General features: G+C 45.6%; 1 protein-coding gene across 1 annotated transcript in view; it reads left to right on the plus strand.

Moving 5' to 3' along the window:
• Positions 1–16,226, plus strand: part of ulk2 (unc-51 like autophagy activating kinase 2) — a 37,009-nt gene extending 20,783 nt beyond the window's left edge. The window contains 20 exon segments of the mRNA XM_071538891.1: positions 13–71; positions 186–268; positions 400–450; positions 569–657; positions 1,706–1,874; positions 2,895–2,952; positions 6,944–7,093; positions 8,752–8,897; positions 9,019–9,099; positions 11,120–11,388; positions 11,525–11,703; positions 11,852–11,961; positions 12,159–12,296; positions 12,441–12,682; positions 13,304–13,472; positions 13,475–13,481; positions 13,671–13,789; positions 13,898–14,055; positions 14,283–14,418; positions 15,349–16,226. Of these exon segments, the coding sequence (XP_071394992.1) occupies positions 13–71; positions 186–268; positions 400–450; positions 569–657; positions 1,706–1,874; positions 2,895–2,952; positions 6,944–7,093; positions 8,752–8,897; positions 9,019–9,099; positions 11,120–11,388; positions 11,525–11,703; positions 11,852–11,961; positions 12,159–12,296; positions 12,441–12,682; positions 13,304–13,472; positions 13,475–13,481; positions 13,671–13,789; positions 13,898–14,055; positions 14,283–14,418; positions 15,349–15,413 (2,478 nt within the window). The 3' untranslated portion in view covers positions 15,414–16,226.
• Positions 16,227–18,161: the final 1,935 nt, after the last annotated feature.

The following is an 18,161-nucleotide window of genomic DNA, read 5'->3' on the forward strand; positions in this document are numbered from 1 at the left end:
ATATTTTCATAGGCCAATAGTCCCCAAGACCTGAGGATGTTCTACGAGAAGAACAAGAATCTGCAGCCTATGTAAGTCACGAAACATCTTTGTTGTTAGAAAGAGGTCTTTTGCTTTGAAGCGACTTTGATTTTGAAGCGGCATAGTTCACAAGGCATTAACTCTCTCATTCCCTCACTACCCAGCATCCCAAGGGAGACATCCCCAAACCTCGGTGACCTTTTGCTAGGGCTGCTGCAGAGGAACCAGAAAGACAGGATGGACTTCGGTGAGTGGTGACATCGCTTCCTCTGCAGACAGGATTTGGGTTCAGTTATCAAAATATTCTGTTTATGTTTGCGAAAAGACTTCTACTGTTTTCTGATTCTGATTCTGTCACTCCTTCTCCTCACCCTCTAGATACGTTTTTCAGCCATCCTTTCCTGGAGCCGTCATCCGCCATTAAAAAATGTAAGCAGAAACATCACCTTCCCAAGGGCAATAACTTGCTTAATACTGTACAACACTTTTACATCTTCCAACCTAAAAACATAATTTCTTTTTTTCTCTCCCCCCCCCCCACCCCCAGCATGTCCGGTCCCGGTCCCCAGCGCCTCCAACGTTGTGACAGACAGTTCCTGTGGTAGCTCGCCATGCATCCGCTACAACTCCCCTCCTGTGAGTTTGATATTACTTCTCTAAAACCCCCATTCAGACAGGATTACATTTACACTCTAACAAAGGAAATAAAATATTATTTTGTTCAGCGCCCCAGACGTTTTTTAAGCCGAATTACAGACAGCGGCGTGTAGTTTCGTCAGGCGTTCCCGTCACTAACCCTTCACCCTTCACCTTATTGGCTGGTTAGGGTTAATTAATTAATTTAATTAGCAAAAACCGCCTTAAACACTTCCATGTTAGCCTGTCTTCACTTTCACATACAAAATGAAATAGAAACTGCACGACCGATGCCTGAATCATCTGTAAATTAGTTGAAACCCAGCAGAAATTGATAGTGGGATCGAGGGGGGGGAATCACTGACATGGTCACTCCAGATAGGGATTAAAATGAATGAATAACTCAAGTAATAATTACAATTACCCTGCAGAAACTAATCTTGTGGAATGGGGCTTTTTAAGCAACATTTTAAACACTGGGAATACTACTCCATCATCTTCTCATGTCTCACATTGTTTGCCTTGATATACATTGGGCTTTTGAATATTGTGTTTTCTGAGTTAAGTACTCACTATTTACTGCTATTACTATTACTACTAAAACTACTTCTACCATAAATACTAGTACTACCACTATCACCACCACTACTACTACAACTACTACTACTACTACTACTACTGCTACTGCTACTACTACCACCACAACAACTACTGCTACAATCCCACTACTACCACTTCTACTAATACTACTAGTACCACTGCCATCACCACTACTACTACTACTAATTATAATAATATCTCTGTGCACAGTAGCACAGCTCATCTCTGTGGTGCAGTACAGTAGCAGTGGGAAAGCAGGGGAAAATAATTTCCCAGCATGTCATGTTTCCATGCAACAATGTGATTACATTAGTTTGACAGTCTGCACAGCCCTGTCTGGAAGCCTTAATTGCATTGTCCAGCAGCCCCACTACAACTTAATCCTCTCCCTCTCCTTCCCTTTCCCTCTCCACTTTCTCTCTCTCTCTCTCCTAAAACACACACACAGTCTCTCCCGGACATGCAGACGTTAGCGGAGGACGGGCTGTCGTCCCCCCCCCTCGGCCCGCCCAACTTCCTGCAGCTGTCCAAAGAGTCGGCCGGAAGCACCAGCAGTAAGAACTCCTCCTGCGACACGGACGACTTTGTCCTGGTGCCTCACCTCTCCACCGACAGCTGTAAGCACACACACACACACACACACACCTCCATCTCCCCTATATTCACCCAGCTGTACCTCCTGACGCACACATGCAGACACACAGTCTTGCCCCTGCTAGAACATGTACAGATGGTGTACAATTTCATGGCGCTATATGGAGCGAATTAATTCTCAGTTTATTTAAATGTGATTTCAGCTCTCTGGCTCCCTAGTTGATCATCTGCCTTCATCTTTCCTATGGAGAATACAGTAACATTGGCAAACCTAGCTTATAGCATATTACGTACATACATAGAAACACTGCTGATGCAACAATGTGCTTTATTATAAAATGCCAAATTATGTGTTCAACCATCAAGAAAAGATTTATCACCACACATGACTGAATGTATGGCAGCGGTCCATGTAAACTAATAGATGAAGAGCCCAGCTTGTTCTCCCATTGTGTGACGTCCTCTAAATTCATTTGCATATGAGAAGAGGATTATGGGATGTGTGTGAGAAATCACAGCTGAGATGTGAAGATTCATTTAGTTATATGCACATAAATATGCGTTGAAAACCTGCCATAGAAGGAATGGAATACACTGTTCTCACGTACACTCGCAGTTCCACATATACACACATATACACACACACACACACGGCTACCATGCACATGTACAGCACCTGCCAGCGATACATACAACACACACACATACAAAGAATCCACGGCCAGTAAATAGGGCAGCTGCTAACCATTGCCATGCTGTAATTGAAGACAACACTCCACAAACAGTAGACACACACTTTACCCTCTTGACTGGTACAATGAGCCCTCACACTCAGCACCTGCTGCAGCACACACACACACACACACACACACACACACACACACCTGCTAGTTCTCCACTCAAAGAATGAAGAAAGTGCAGGATTTCGATGCCACAAAGTGTCAGCTGGTGTTTTCAGGGGCAGTTAAATCGTCCAATTACTGATGATTTATCTGTCGCGTTTTCCTCCCCTCCCTCCTCCCTCCTCCCTCCTCCCTCCTCAGACGACCAACCAATGGGAGCGGGCCGCCGGCCGTCCAGCGAGTTCCTCATGTGTGGAGGGTGAGTGCGATGTCATCAAACAGTGGCTAAATTTGCTAACTTGCCAATTCCTCTCAGTACCTCAGGAATGTAAGGAACACAAAAAATACAGATATAATAATCAAAGATGGCGTGTATGCTAGGGCTTGAATTATGTGGGTTTTCAAAGGCTGACATTGAGACTGATAGAACCAGAGGCTGATCCATACACTTCAAAAGCAAAACTTAAAAGTCAGGATATGACAACCTGGAGTTACCGGCAAATCAAAAGATTCCGGTTTCTCCTCTGGGCCTGACCGACCCGCCGGTCGCCCGATGGGACCGAAGGGGTCCCCCCCCCCCCCACCTGCCCGCCGTCGACTTCAATACATCAAGGACATGTCAGGGCAAACCATCCTATGAGATGATCTATTTTAGAATTATTCTCAGAAGGCAGGTGATGTTGTAGCCGTCAGATGATGATGAAGTTTGGGAGAAATACTGCTCAAGTGACTCTGAACCCACACGCTGGAATGTGGTGGAAGTGGATGTTTCCTTTCAACGGAAATTAGATTTTCTGGTTTATTATTCTTATCAAGCGTATCCGTGGGTCGTTAAAACGTCTGAGAAATCTTGACAAATGATCCAAATATCCACTCTTACAGAACAGGGTTAGTAGTACAATATGCATTAGGGCTGGGCAATAATTCAATATTATCGTTTTTCGTCTTTCAGTGGAATCATATCATGATGATATGAAGATATTTTAGTATTGTGACACACATTTCTGCTGTCTAAATTGATGATGACAGGCAAATTTTACTTAAAAACTCTCATAAAACGAGGTATGGTAGGAATATTATTTGAAAATTTCAGTTTTGTTTGACATCACACCTAACATCACCATTCGGTTCAATGAGATGAACATTAATTTGATTATTTAACGCGATTTTGCATACATGAACCATATCGTGATATATATTGATATTGAGAAAAATCCTTCTGATTATCATGACATTGATTTCAACCACATCGCCCAGCCCTAATATGCATCCTGTCTGCTTTACTGAACACACTTGGACTTTATGTCGCTTAACGGTTAATTCCCTGTCGTGGGTTTTTAAATCTGCCTTAAATTTGACTCCAACGACCATTAAAAAGGGCTTAAAAAGTCTTTTTAATTTGCCTGTGTGAAACCTGCACCCTTTTTTTTTATCTCTGGTATGTAACCCCAGCATCGCTAACCGGTCAGAAACAATCCATGGGTAAAAAAAAAAAAAAAAAAGATCGAACGTGCAATGGAAATTTGACACCGCGTTGTGTGTCAGATTCTATTTCACACACAGAGATTTGTGTGCGTGTGAGCGAGAGTGTGTCACTCAGCTGTGAATGACCCCCCCCCCTCTCGCATGAGTAAGTGCACGCCGTCTACTCTGTAAGGTCACATCTATGTATAGAGCATCTATGTAAGCTCCCCTTCCTTTTGTTTCTCCGTCATGCTATTCCTGTCCCGTCTCCTCGCCATCAAAGCGGTCTCTCTCTGATTTATGGCAACGGCGTTATCTTATCGGTCCCGTTTTGTTAACGTGCGAATTCTTCTTCCCACGGCCGAAAATCTGCACGAGAAGTGACTTTTGAGTCGGAAGTAGAGCCGAACAACAAGGCGGTGCTGTACTTTAAAAAAAACAAAAAAAGAAAAAAACCCACACCTGATCCACCGGAGCCTGTGGGATAAGAATAGCCTCACACACACACACACACACACACACGGGCGCAAAAACAAAATGTGAGGGTGTTATTATGGTAGCTCAGCTGTCTGTTAAAAGACCAAAACACGCTCGCCATCTCTGCAGCAGCATTCTCATGTCTCTCTCTCTCTCTCTCTCTCTCTCTCTCCCTCTCTCCAGCGAATCTGCAAGTCCTTAAATCTGAAAAAGTCTAATCTACATTTCTTAAATCCTGCTATTCTAGGTTTTCTTTTTTTTTCACAATTCAATGAGGTTTCTTTGTGCTACAAGTTCACTCTCAGATTAATCCAGGGCAGGGTTAGTAGTGCGATATGCTTCTTATCTGTTTTCCTACTAACACTGTAGAACTTCATGTCCCATAATTAAGTGGCTGGTGTCCTTTTTCTTATCCTGGCCATTTATAGTTTCACGACTTTGATTAGCTGTGTCAGAAATAGGCTGTTTTGGTTGTGTTATATGTCTTCAATTCAATTTCAGTCAGTCAAAAAAGGGGTTGAAAAGTCTTAAATCTCTCGTTCCCTCTCTTTCTCCCACTCCATTTCTTAACAACCTACAGCCAGACTGCTTTATACCTCCTATATCTCCGCCTTTTTCGCTCTGCCTCTCTGTAAACAGCCTCAAGCAAAACACCTCTCTCTCTCTCTCTCTCTCTCTCGGTTTCCTACTTTCCTTTTTTTCTTTGTTGCTCTGTCTCGGTCTCTCCCTCCCTCGGTAGCTTCACCTCCTGCTAACCCCTCATGCTGCTCGTGCCTTTCTCCATACCGATAATTCTTTGCTGCTTACAGAAATGAGTTCACACACAAGGCACTGTTTTTGTCTCCATCAAAGGAGTCATCCCTCGCTTCCTAAAGGCATTCAATACCACGGCTACACAAGCACACTCATAGAGTTGTTTATCCTCAGCACTGTGTCTTTAATCGATTGGAGGGAGAAGGGAGGAAGGAGGGAGAGTGGAGAGAAATAGAATAAGGGAATTAAAGGGGATGGGGGGGAAAAGATGAGGGGAAGAGATAGAGCAGAGCGTCTGGACGGGGGGATTGTCGATACAAAGAAAGCGAGAGATTGAAGGAGGACGCAGCAAGGAGCAACAATTTGAAAAGAGAGAGATGGAGGGATTCTTTTGTACAGTTCGGTTTGCTCCCATCCCCCCCCACCCCCCCCCCACCCCCTTTGGGCTGCTTGGTTAAAAAGCAGGTCAGCGCGGAGAGGCAAACTGGCTCGCAGATTCACCTCCTCTTCTCTCTCCATCTCTGCCTCCTTTTTTTTTTTAAAGAAGCAGCCCGCTCGCTTGACCTACAAAAACCGTATTCTTACGAGGGAGCCACATAAAAAAAAAAAAAAAAACGGCCTGCCTGTATTAAAGCCTCGGTAGGAATCGATAAAGCATTTAGCAGCTCGAGGGGAAAAAAAAATAAATAGAAAGCCTCCTCCTCCGCTGGGTTATTTTTCCAAATGCCGTGGAGAAGGGACAGCGTGTTCAGGTTTACTTCTCCGAATTGACACAAATCAAACAAAGAAAAGTGCCTGGTGGTTCTTTGTCTGGGCTAGTAATGTGCAGCCTCGTGCCTCACGTGTCCGCCTCGCTCTACCCCCCCCCCCCCCTTCCTCCAGACCCTCCCATGCTTCAGATCATTACATAATACTGGTTTCCAACTGGTGCCGCTCTATACGTTCCTGCCCCCTCCTCCCGCTCCTCCCCTCTGCCTCGTTCTATATGCGAGCAAACCCCCCCCCCCCACACACACCCCCAGTGGGTGACCCAGTCATGACTTTATGGTCGAGAACATTTTGTATCCGTTGGAATAACAAAAGAATGCAAATTAGCTCTTTTTTTTTTTTTTTTTTGCACTTCCCCTTCTGTGTCTGCCGAGCACAGAGGGTACCGCTTAGCACGTGCCATTGGCCCGGCCCCGCCCCCTAGCTCCGCCCCTCAGCAGGGACAGCTCAAAGCTTATTGGCTGTGCCTCTGTGTTTACATGGAAGCCTGGCCCTTTTTCCTTTTTTTTTTTTTTTGCTGAGCCAGCCCTCCCGATCCACAGGGCTAAACTTTAGCTCCTGAACCTGCCTCCACACTGAAGTAAACAAAGAACTCGGGGCTGTAGGAACTCAGTCCCGACACTTTTATTTACCTTCTTTTGGAGTACAGTGTCACTCTATTTGCCTTTTTTTTTGGAGTATCAAGTGACCATGGGTGTCGACACCCCCGAAGACATGGTGCAGATCTGGAAGCAGCAGCCCCGGGCCGACTGGCTAACGGCGCTCCTCTCGCCTTTCTTCCCCCCCAGGCAGCCGCAGCCCACCCCGGGGCAGACCCCCATGGTGTCCCCGCGGGCCGAGACCACCCCCATCCCCGTTCCCACCCAGGTCCGCAACTACCAGCGCATCAAGCAGAACCTCTCCAGCAGCCCGACCACCACGCTCTACAGCTCCCCCAGGTAAGAGGCACCTTCCGCCGGGGGGGGGGCGGGGGGGTCTAAGGGTGGTTTTAGTCCTAACTTTTTTTTTTTTTCCCAGTCCTAACATGACGAATGTTTTGCTCATCGTCCGGGAGTAAACTTTCAGGTTCGGTAAACGAAACGCTGGCTGTTATTTCATCAGCTGCGAAGTTTCACTCAAATTGCATCAGCTTGAGTGTCTTGTTATAGGTTATGAACTGCCAACCTGTTGCTGGGAGGGTTTGTCGGGGGTTTTTTTGGGGGGGGAAGACAAAGCAGATGGGAGGGCAAAGGAAGAGGGAAGGGTGCCACTTAATTTCACAGGAAGAGAAGTTCTTTTGTTCCTATTAACAGGCTGTTTTGTCTGAAAAGGAGAGCGCCACAGGCAGGGTTTTGCTCCTGTGTATTACATAGTTTAAGTGTTTGTGGTTGTGCCTCATAGCATGTCTCTGTTCCTTTTTGTTCCTAGTATATCCAGTTCAGCAGTCTTATTGTGTGTGAATGTTTTCATCTCTTGGTTTGCTCATTTTGCCCGCCTAATCCCTCCTGCCGTGACTATAGCCTTGAGGATTAGGGTTAGCTTCATGTTCCTGGAGTGGCACCTTGTCCCCCCTCCCCCCCTCCCCCCCTCCTCTCTCTCTCTCTACACCCATGGGTGCTAGAGCCCGGACAACAAGATACCGCCCCCACCCTCGCGCAGCAGGCTTCTCTCTCTCTCTCTCTCCACCTGCCCCACTTTTCCCAGCCTCCCCGGCACCGTCAGTCTGTCCAGGGAGGGATTACAGCTCTGACACCCTGTCCCTTTGACCCAGCAGAGGCCCTCGTTAATGGGTTAATGCTTGCTATCCTGTCACCGGGGAGCTAGAAGCTGGCAAACAGACACCTCAAGGGAACTCTGGCATATGTGGGTGTTAGCTCGTCTGTGTTTTTGCAAATTGCAACCTATAATAACAAGATACTAGAGCGACAGACAGTAAGAAACCAGGAGGAGAAGTTTATCTTGAGCTCTTTTTGCATGGGACCGAAATGACCCGAGGACAGCCGATGATACCGTAATACTTTAAGAGATTATTAATAAGATTTTAATCCCATGCAAATCTGCCATGTCTATAATTTGTAAGCAAATTTACCTTATACAATTGTATCTGCATTTCATTATTCTGTGTGGTTGTGTTTCACGAGTCACACATGTTGGGTCATTTTACACACTCCACATAATACTAGTCCCCTCGCAAACAGGGCTTTAGGCGCAATATTACAAAAGCATTGTTTTGATGCACTTAACACAGACAAACTAGCAATCTGCCCAAGCACACACTCCCTCATGCGTGCTTTTCACGTGACTGGAAGCTGAATGTTTGAGGCCTCGCACTTGCAGCGTGACGGGATTGTCTTAGCAGCCAAACCACAAGTGTTGACTAACTGGGGAAACAGTGCAGTGAGCCAAAAGAGAGAAGAAGAAAAAACAGGATTTCAGTTGCTCCGTTAAACTCTCTCAACCCAACTGACTGATGCCAACAGTTTTTATTGACTGCTATTTTTATAACTTAGCATGGTAAATCAGTGTCGAACATGATAATTTTTTTTTTTTTTTTAAATCACTTTTGCTTGCGGTGGAATAACCTTTTGTGACATGTGTGTGTGTGTGTGTTGTCCAGGTCTGGCACGGTGAGGCGCTCCAACACTAGTCCCATGGGGTTCCCCAAGGCAGGGTCGGGGTCCCCCAGCTCTGCGGACGTCCCGCAGACGGTGGGCCGCCGCCTCTCCACCGGCAGCTCCCGCCCCTACTCCCCCTCACCTCTCGGTAAGGCACATGCCCCGACGCGTTTCCCGAGCTCAGCAGCCTTTTCGATAACTACTTTCAGAAGTGAAGTCGACTTGTGTTGTGTGTTAGAGATCATAATCGTGTTTGTCTTCATTCACAGTGGGAACCATCCCCGAGCAGCTGGGTCAGTGCTGCTGTCACCTCCAGGGCCACGAGTCCCGCAGCCGGAGCTCTTCAGGAGGTCAGTTCACTGGCCGGATAGTTTGGACACTGGCTTATCCGTAGGCTCTGTCGCTATAGAGCAGTGGTTCTCAAAGTGGGGTCCGAGGACCACCAGGGGTCCTTGAGGGGGTTCCAGGGGGTCCCCAGCAAATTGATGGATTGTTAAACTTTACCATTATTTCATTTACAAGAAGTTGACACAATTATAGAATGTAGGAGAATGACTGTTGTGATCATAGTTTCACTGTTATCCCTCTACCTATAATATAGATCGTCATGGAATTCTGGACAAAATCATATCACACAATAAAAAATATTGTCAGATTTGGGTCAGACAGACAAAATCTCATCAAATGGGAGTCTGTGGCCCTAATGTGGACTAAATTAGGGGTTCTTGATATGAAAAAGGTTGAGAATCACTGCTCTAGAGGATGATAGGTAGGATGATCATTATGATGCCAATATGGACAGCTTGTTTATTTAGATAAGATGAAACTTAAATGATCCACCCGGGCAATTTGAGGGGTTGCAGCAGCAAAAAGTAATAGGATGCAGCAAAGAAAAATGGAGCATAAATTGGAATATAGCAAAAGCGGGGGGGGGGTATTAAAGCATGCACAACGAACAAATTCAACACTAGAGCATGTTGAATAGAATGTAGGGATGAAAAGCATGAGGAAATATGGATTACAGCATTGTGGGGTGTAGTTGACAATACTGAGACAAAGAAAAAAATGAAACGCAGAGGAAATGAAAATACACCAAAATTAGGAAATCTGCAATATGAAATAAGTGGAACATTCTAAAAACATCAATAATACATGCAATGCATAACAAATGAGAAGGATATGAAGAAAGGTTACAGCATATATAGCACAATAGAATGTGCAATGGCAGTTAGATTCCTCTAGGAATAGTAACTGTAGAAAAGGCTAGTTGTTTTGTTTCCTTCCTTCCTCTCCTTCATTCTTGGACATGAGTTTATTATTGACAACAGCCCATGAGTCAGTGTCTTTTTTTAAACGTCACCGGTGTTCTATTAACACTGCAGACATGCTCACTGCGACACACACATCTCACAACTGCTTCACTGTTTGTGTCAAGGGGTTTGTCGTCATGGTGATCATTATTTTTTATTTTTTTTGAAGCGGATGAAACTGCAGTGTACCCTCTCTAAACGACTGCCCCGGCCAGGTAGACTACAGTACTTTGTCCCCTTATTGGTGAAGCCGCACAAACAAAGATAGATTTTTATGACCTCGAGAAGGGAGCCTGTGGAAAATTTCAGGGCTTTTTTTTTTTTTTTTTTTTTTTTTCTTCTTCAGCGGATTCAGCAGAAAATCCTGTGAATGAGCAAGAAGCTCATAAAATCGTGCAGCCGGTGGCACGTCTCCCCTGCTGCTGCTATTTTTTGCTCTTTACAGGGGAGTGAGGATTTGTTTTTAGACCTAAGGACCGCCTAGTGGTGAGAGAGGATAAAGACACATCGCTCCCTCTGCTCTGACCTGCCAGAGAAAACACACAACCTATGATTACTGCACAGTGCAGCTTTAAAAAATCAGTCTGGTCCACCTCTGATATGATGGAGTTTGATTACTACACTGATTAGGGCTGCAACTAACGATTATTTTCATTGTCGATTAATCTGTCGATTATTTTCTCGATTAATCGATTAGTTGTTTGGTCTATAAAATGTCAGAAAATGGTGAAAAATGTGGATCAGTGTTTCCCAAAGCCCAAGATGACGTCCTCAAATGTCTTGTTTTGTCCACAACCCAAAGATATTCAGTTTACTGTCATAGAGGAGGAAAGAAACCAGAAAATATTCACATTTAAGAAGCTGGAATCAGAGAATTTTGACTTATTTTTCTTAAAAAATTACTCAAACCGATTCATCGATTATCAAAATAGTTGGCGATTTAATTTAATAGTTGACAACTAATCGATTAATCGTTGCAGCTCTAACACTGATTGCCTATGGGAAGCCCATAACCTGCTGCATTCTAATCCGACCCCCCCCCCCCCTCCCGTCCCGCCAGGCTCCCCCGTCCCGTCCTCCCAGCTCCTGGGGGCTCGCCTCCAGAGCGCCCCCACCCTGACGGAGGTCTACCAGACCAGGCAGAAGCTCCACAAGCAGCTGTCGGACCCCGTGCAGCCCTCCCCCTCCTCCTCCTCCAGCCACTCCCCCCAGCTGGGCCGACCGGCCAACCTGGGCTCCTCCCCCACCAAGCTGCTGGGCTCCTCGCCGCGCTCCTCCGACTGGCTGCAGAAGTCCCCGCTGCCCACCATCATCGGCTCCCCCACCAAGGTGAATGGACTTCTACTTTTCATTCAAAGAGAAAGGATAGCAGGCAAAATATTGGGAACGGCAAGTGAATCCAGGCTATAAACACTTATCGACTTCACGCTTAATTTTCTGTCTTCATATTTTTCTTGTCGTTCAGACCATTGCGGCACCGTTCAAGATCCCCAAAACGCAGGCGTCCTGTAACCTGATGGCGCTGGCGGACAGCCCCGTGCCCACCAAGACGCTGGCAGACGTGCGGGACATCTGCGCCCACCACTGCAGCCCCTATCCCAGCGGGCGCCAGGCCGCCCCCGAGGCCAGCAGGACCTTCGGCAGGTAGGACGGTCTGAAAGCTGCCGGTTCAGAGTCAAACCAACCCCTGCTCTCTTACCTTTGACCCCACTGTCTTTCCACTCATACTACGTGGCGTCAGTGTTTCTGCTGTTTTGACGTTATGCCAATGTTCTCCATGGTTTCCCTGCAGGTCTGTCAGTACGGGCCGTCTGTCCGAGCAGCCGATCAGAATCACTCTGGGTGGACAGCCCTATCAGGGCAGCACGGACAGCCTGAACACAGAGAGACCCATGGACACAGGTACGCTGCTGCAAGGCTAGTGATAGCTAACATACCACTGCAATATTAGCTGACATTCCCATCTGGTTACCACTAGTTACCTCCTCTACATAGTCATAGGACTAAATCCAAATCCTGTTTATTCATAATGTCAGAATAGAGGCTCTTCCTGTGTGACGAGAGAAATTAAATGACACCCCCTTCCTCCCCCCCCTCAGCCCCCGCAGGTCCCACCGGGCTAGTCCACGGTGGGTCGGCGAGCCCCCGTACCGTCCTGTTCACCGTGGGTTCACCGCCCAACAGCAGCACTCCTCCAACCTGCAGCCACCTGGGCACCCGGCCACGCACCACCTCAGGTGAGACCCTACGCAAGGATAATGTACAGATAAATCTACCGACTGCTACAGACCGCGGAAATATATCGAAAGTTAAGAAACGAAGAAGTCACATCCGTCTCTCCCGTTCCCCCCCCCCCCCCCCCCCCCCCTCCCCCCCCTCAGTGGGCTCCAACAGCTCGGCCGGCTCCCTGTGCTCCACCAGCGGCCGGGTTTACGTCGGCTCTCCTCCCGGCATGGCCCTGGGCACCTCCCCTCCAGGAGGCTGCGGGGGGATGCAGGGGATCCCCGTGGTGGAGGGGGCGCCCAGCAGCCTGCGCTACGTCCCCTACGGGACCTCCCCGCCCAGCCTGGACGGCTTCATCACCTTTGAAGCCCCGGAGCTGCCTGAGGAGACGCTCATGGAGGTGAGAGAGGGGGGGATGCAGTGTGTGTGTGTGTGTGTGTGTGTGTGTGCTGAACTGACTTAGAATTTCCACTACTATGATGTACAGGTTTGTGTACAGTTTGTGTGCACTATGTGTACACTATCTACTAATTGTATTCCTTTAATATTCCATTGTATTTGAACCAAGGTTATTATCGTTAACGAAATAACGAAAACTAGGTGTGAAAAAAAATTCGTTAACTGAAATAAAAATAAAAACGAGGCTTTACAAAAAAACGATAACTAACTAAAACTGTATTGTGTGTTTACAAAACTAACAGAAAATGTCTTTAGTTTTCATCTTTGTCAATTTATTTCATACATAAGCCTAGTATTTTGAATTTTTGAATCTCGCTCCTGACAAATACCCCATATTACAAAAAAAGACTAAAACTAACACTGAAACTAATAAAAACTGAACTAAAACTAAGCATTTTCAACAAATAAAAACTAAACTAAACTAGCCAACCCGCTTTAAAAACTACTTAAAACTAAACTGAAATTGAATACAAAAAGTCAAAACGAAATAAAAAATAAAAACGAATGAAAAACGCCAAACTGTAATAACCTCGATTTGAACCTTTCGTGCTTCCCGCTGCAGCGCGAGCACACCGACACCCTGATGCACCTCCGGATGATGCTCTCCTTCACCGACTGCGTCCTGGAGATGGCGGCGGTCCGGGCCGGGGGGGCGGAGCTCGGCGTGTCGGCCGCCTCCCTCTACCCCCCCCAGGACAGCGTGGTGGTGGACCAGATCAGCCAGCTCAGCAAGAGTGGGGGTAAGGAAAGATAAGGGAACCCGGGAATTTGTTAAATTCTTTCAGGGGAATGTCAGGGAATTTTACGAACGGGTTACTTTACAGAAACATAGAATTTATTTCCATCCATAGTACAGATCAGTAGGCACATATGCAGTGATAAAGCGTTTTCATGGGTCTCATCTAGTGTGGTTATTCTGCCCCCTACAGGCAGGTGGAGCAGCTGGTGTTGTACATGAAGGCGGCTCAGCTCTTGGCTTCCTCCCTCCATCTGGCCAAGGCTCAGATTAAATCAGCCAAGCTCAATCCTTCCACCGCCGTCAAACAGGGTACGGACAATTCGCTTTGGAACCGGTTCTAATTTCACACACACCAGTTGTCGTTTTACATCATAACCGAAAAACCTCTCTCCCCCCCCCCCCCCTTTCCTCTCCCAGTGGTGAAGAGTCTGAACGAGCGCTACAAGAGCTGCATCTCCCTCTGCCGGCGGCTCACCGACAAGCTCAACCACTTCTTCTCCGACAAGCAGCGCTTCGTGGACGAGATCAACAGCGTCACCGCCGAGAAGCTCATCTACAACCATGCTGTGGAGATGGTGAGTCTCCCACACACAGGGAAAACTACACCTTTTAGTCGTGTAGCGTGTGTGTTAAAGAGCATTATGTTACGATCAAGTGATAAGACCTCAAGTTCAGTTCAGTCTCAGTCGTACCAATCGAAACGACAGACTTTAAATGGCATAAACCATGCTGGTCATCCTAATGCAGTGCTCTCTGTGTGTGTGTGTGTGTGTGTGTGTGTGCGTGTGTGTGTGTGTCTCAGGTCCAGTCAGCAGCTCTGGACGAGATGTTCAAGCAGACGGAGGACATAGCGTACCGCTACAACAAGGCCGCCATGCTGCTGGACGGCCTCTCCAAGATCCTGCAGGACCCGGCCGACATCGAGAACGTGGTCAAGTGTGAGTACACACCGGACACACACACACACACACACACACACACACACACACACACACACACACACACACACTCTACCACTCTCGCCCATTCTCTCTAGCAGCTCGTCTAATAACTTCTGGGTAGCTTGGCAACACATAATATCCCTCTGAATGAATCACAGATGTGATCAAATCTGATGCTGTAAAATAGTAACACATTATTACATTAACTGACAATTATTACATTATAAGGGATGCAACTTTTTTTTTATTTTTACAAGATCAGTCTGAAGATGCAATTTATTATGTCAACATAACACATTTTTAATTCACTGAGAGGGACGTTTTATTTCATTTTGACCAATTACATGATCACATAACACACACAACAGTCACATCACATAACAGTCCATCACACTGACAACTCTCAGAGGCCCGAGTGCTGCTCTTTGTTTCCATTAGGATATGAGGTAGAAAAGCAGCTCCATTAGAAGCAGTGTACTTCATTTCACTTCTGGCGTAATGATATTGTTGACATAAACTAATGAAAAAGCCTTTAATTGTGTTGGCTAACACACAGTATCGATTTACAAAACACACAAACAAGCTCGGAAAAAAGCTTACCTACATAAATAACATGCACACCTTAATGGTTATGTTTTCTTTCTGGCATTTCAGTGCAATGTTAATATATTTTAATATACAAGGGGAAATAATCCAGTTTATTCGTATTGCGCTTGACAAGTCAAATTAAGGCTAGCAGCAGTTACATGCAGAGAAAAAGGCAGTGCCAAATATTGATAGATATTACAATGATTGGACTGTTCAACATTGCTTTGGTTTCAATTAAACTAAACTCAGAAATAATGGAATTTTCTATGTTTTTTTAGGATTTCAAATGACTTCATTACTTCTATTAATATGGCCTTTTTTTGTGTGTTATCCCCACAGACAAGGCCAGCGTCGATCGGAGGATCTCAGCCCTCTGCTACTGTACTGTCACGCTGTACGAGTAGCAGCCCCCACACACACACACACACACACACACACACACACACACACACAGCCCCGACCTTTCCCAGAGGGACCACACTCTAAGACTATTGACTACAATCCCCACAGACTCGCTGTTCCCTCCTGTAGCAGCTCAAGCACTTTTCATTTGATCGGTCTCATTTGTATTTGTTGTACATTAGGAAGCCACACATTTTACTTTTTGCATCATGGACTGAATTGCCGAGAGCAACTGATGCACAATTTTACAACCAAAGATGACAACGGATCCCGAAACAAAGGCTAAAAAAGACGGATGTGGACGGAACGTGTGCACTCTCAAGTGCAATTTTTTTTTTTTTTTTTTTAAACTAACCACGATGATGACGACAAACCACCTGATCAAAATATATAAAATATCCATCATTCAGGATATTAATTGCTTTTTTTACCAGAAGAAAAACAGCATTGACAGGACAATGAGAAGCTGTTGTAGTCTTCAAGAGACTTAAACTACCCACGAAGCAGTTTCTCTTTTTAAATCCCTGCTTACTACAATATATGGATGGTTATTTACTCTGTGTTTTGGTTGTTATTGTTCTTATTTATTGGTTCAGAAGAGAACGGATGTTTTTAGTCTCCTGCCTATCTTGAAAAAACCTCAAGTATTGAAGTGGAAGGAATCGGAAGAAATTCGCAAAAAGGCAGGCGGCCGATCGGCGTCACAGATCCCCCCCCCTCCGCTCGAGATTCTCCCATCCGAAATGTACATTTACATTTTACGCAAACTCCTGTTACACAGACGGAGACATCAGCAAACTAGCCTCAAGAGCAAAGGAACCTGTAGATTTTGTAATTACTTTTTTTTTTTGTTAAGTTGTTAGCTCAAGCACTTTATTGTCGATTTGAGGAGGGGGGGGGGGGCGTATCTGTACAAGTTTTGAAGATGGAAATGTGAAGGCTGTGAGCCGCTGCTGCCTGACTGTAACCGTGCATTCACACTGAGAGCAACAACTAGGCTTGGGCGATATATATATGTAATATCGCAATACTGTCCCACCAAAATATCGCGATATACGATTTTATCGCGATTTTTTTTTCCGGTTTTTTTTTTTTTTTGGGGTGGGTATTTTACTTTATTTCTTCCAAATTACATCAAATTTCTAGGCTATAATAATAACTATTATTATTATGAACAGCCTAGAATTTTTTATCTTACTATTCAAGCATTGGAGGAAATTTGCTCATCCCTGCCATTTCCAGAAAAACGATATCTGATATTGTGGGAAATATTGCGATATTTTCGTTAACATCGAATAACGGCCCAAGCCTAGCAGCAACATCGTCAAGTCGGCAGAAATCCTTTCATCCAATCAGATTTCTGCTGTTCATTGTTGCCCTATTGATGCGATTCTTTTTCCCCAAAAAAACAATAGTTCCACCTGGAAAGTGCAAAATGGACACAAAGTCGATTCCGGCCGTTGCTCGCAGTGAAAGCGGCTCGCTCGCTTCACATTTCCACATTTCCGCGTGGCTGTGACAAGTCGAAAGCTTTTCGGAAGACGGACGAGGAAAAACGCGAACTTGAGAAACTCATCGTGAAACATTGAAGCGGCGGGCTTTTGAACAGCTAACGGAACGAGTTGTGAAACGGAACGGTCACATTACTTGAGAAGTTACCTTAAATTTTAATTTTACTAAAATAATACTGCTTTTTTTTAATGTTCATTTTGTCAGTAACTGTAGCTAATTTTTAACAAAACTTGATGTTTGCAAACTTGTAAATATTTGTATGTGGTGCATGTTATTATTATTATTTTTTTGTTATTTTCCTTTTTTTTTTTTTGTTAGAGTGAATGTGTGTGAGATCACAGTTTGAGTCGCGGGCGTCCGCTGAGCACTGACGCCACCGGACGCCCCCCCCCCCCCCCCCGACTGTCAAAGTCAAAGAGCACAAAACTTTATATGTACATAGATGAGTTTGATACATTTTACTCATGTCTGCCAAGGGTTTGATAGGAAACCTATTCTGGCACAACAGGAGTGTGCCAAAAAAAAAGAAAAAAAAAAAAAAAACAAGGACAAAAAAAAACAACAACACATGGCAGCTCCCAAGACTTTCCACAGAACTCTTTCTTACCAGGACTGTTCATGATGTACACAGATTTCCCATACGGGGGTCGAGTCTCGCGTGTGTTCGTCCAGCCTGCTTTCACGGGATTTTTGCGAAAACGAGTCTTAAAATGCGAATAAAATTTTCAGCGAATCGACTAACAAGGTGAAAACAACCTGTCCCAATCAGCATTACTGTCACGTGAAAAACAAACGTTAATTTGTTTTTTCCAGACTCGCTGCTCGTTTCGCAAAATTCCGTGAGACCGTGTTGATTTGTCACAATCGGCACTGCCTCGCATCCATTCAATCCTCTGCTTTCCCCCCCACCAAGTCATCCACTGTGCTCCCAACAGTGTGTATGTGTGTGAGTGTGTGTGTGTGCACGTGCGTTCGCCAGGCACGCGTAAGGCCAGTAGTATACAGTCGACGATGAGGGGGGGAAAAAAGGAGGTGCCTTCTTACGAAAGCGGACATACTCCTCTGTATAGGTGTGAATAGATTTTTTTTTTTTTTTTCCTGTGTATAAATGCATTTAACGGGCCGCCGGTGGCCGCCGGGCCCGTTCTCTGATGATGTACTGTTCTTTTTCTAGACATATCTGGGTTCCCCTGTGAACGGTTTCTGCGCTCCCCCCCCCCCTTGTCCTTGTCATGCGC

This window comes from Centroberyx affinis, unplaced genomic scaffold (genome assembly GCF_046629955.1).
Source record: "Centroberyx affinis isolate AG114_WGS23_722 - 3 ecotype Tasmania unplaced genomic scaffold, CSIRO-AGI_Caff_v1 ptg003363l_1, whole genome shotgun sequence".
Lineage (NCBI taxonomy): Eukaryota > Metazoa > Chordata > Actinopteri > Beryciformes > Berycidae > Centroberyx > Centroberyx affinis.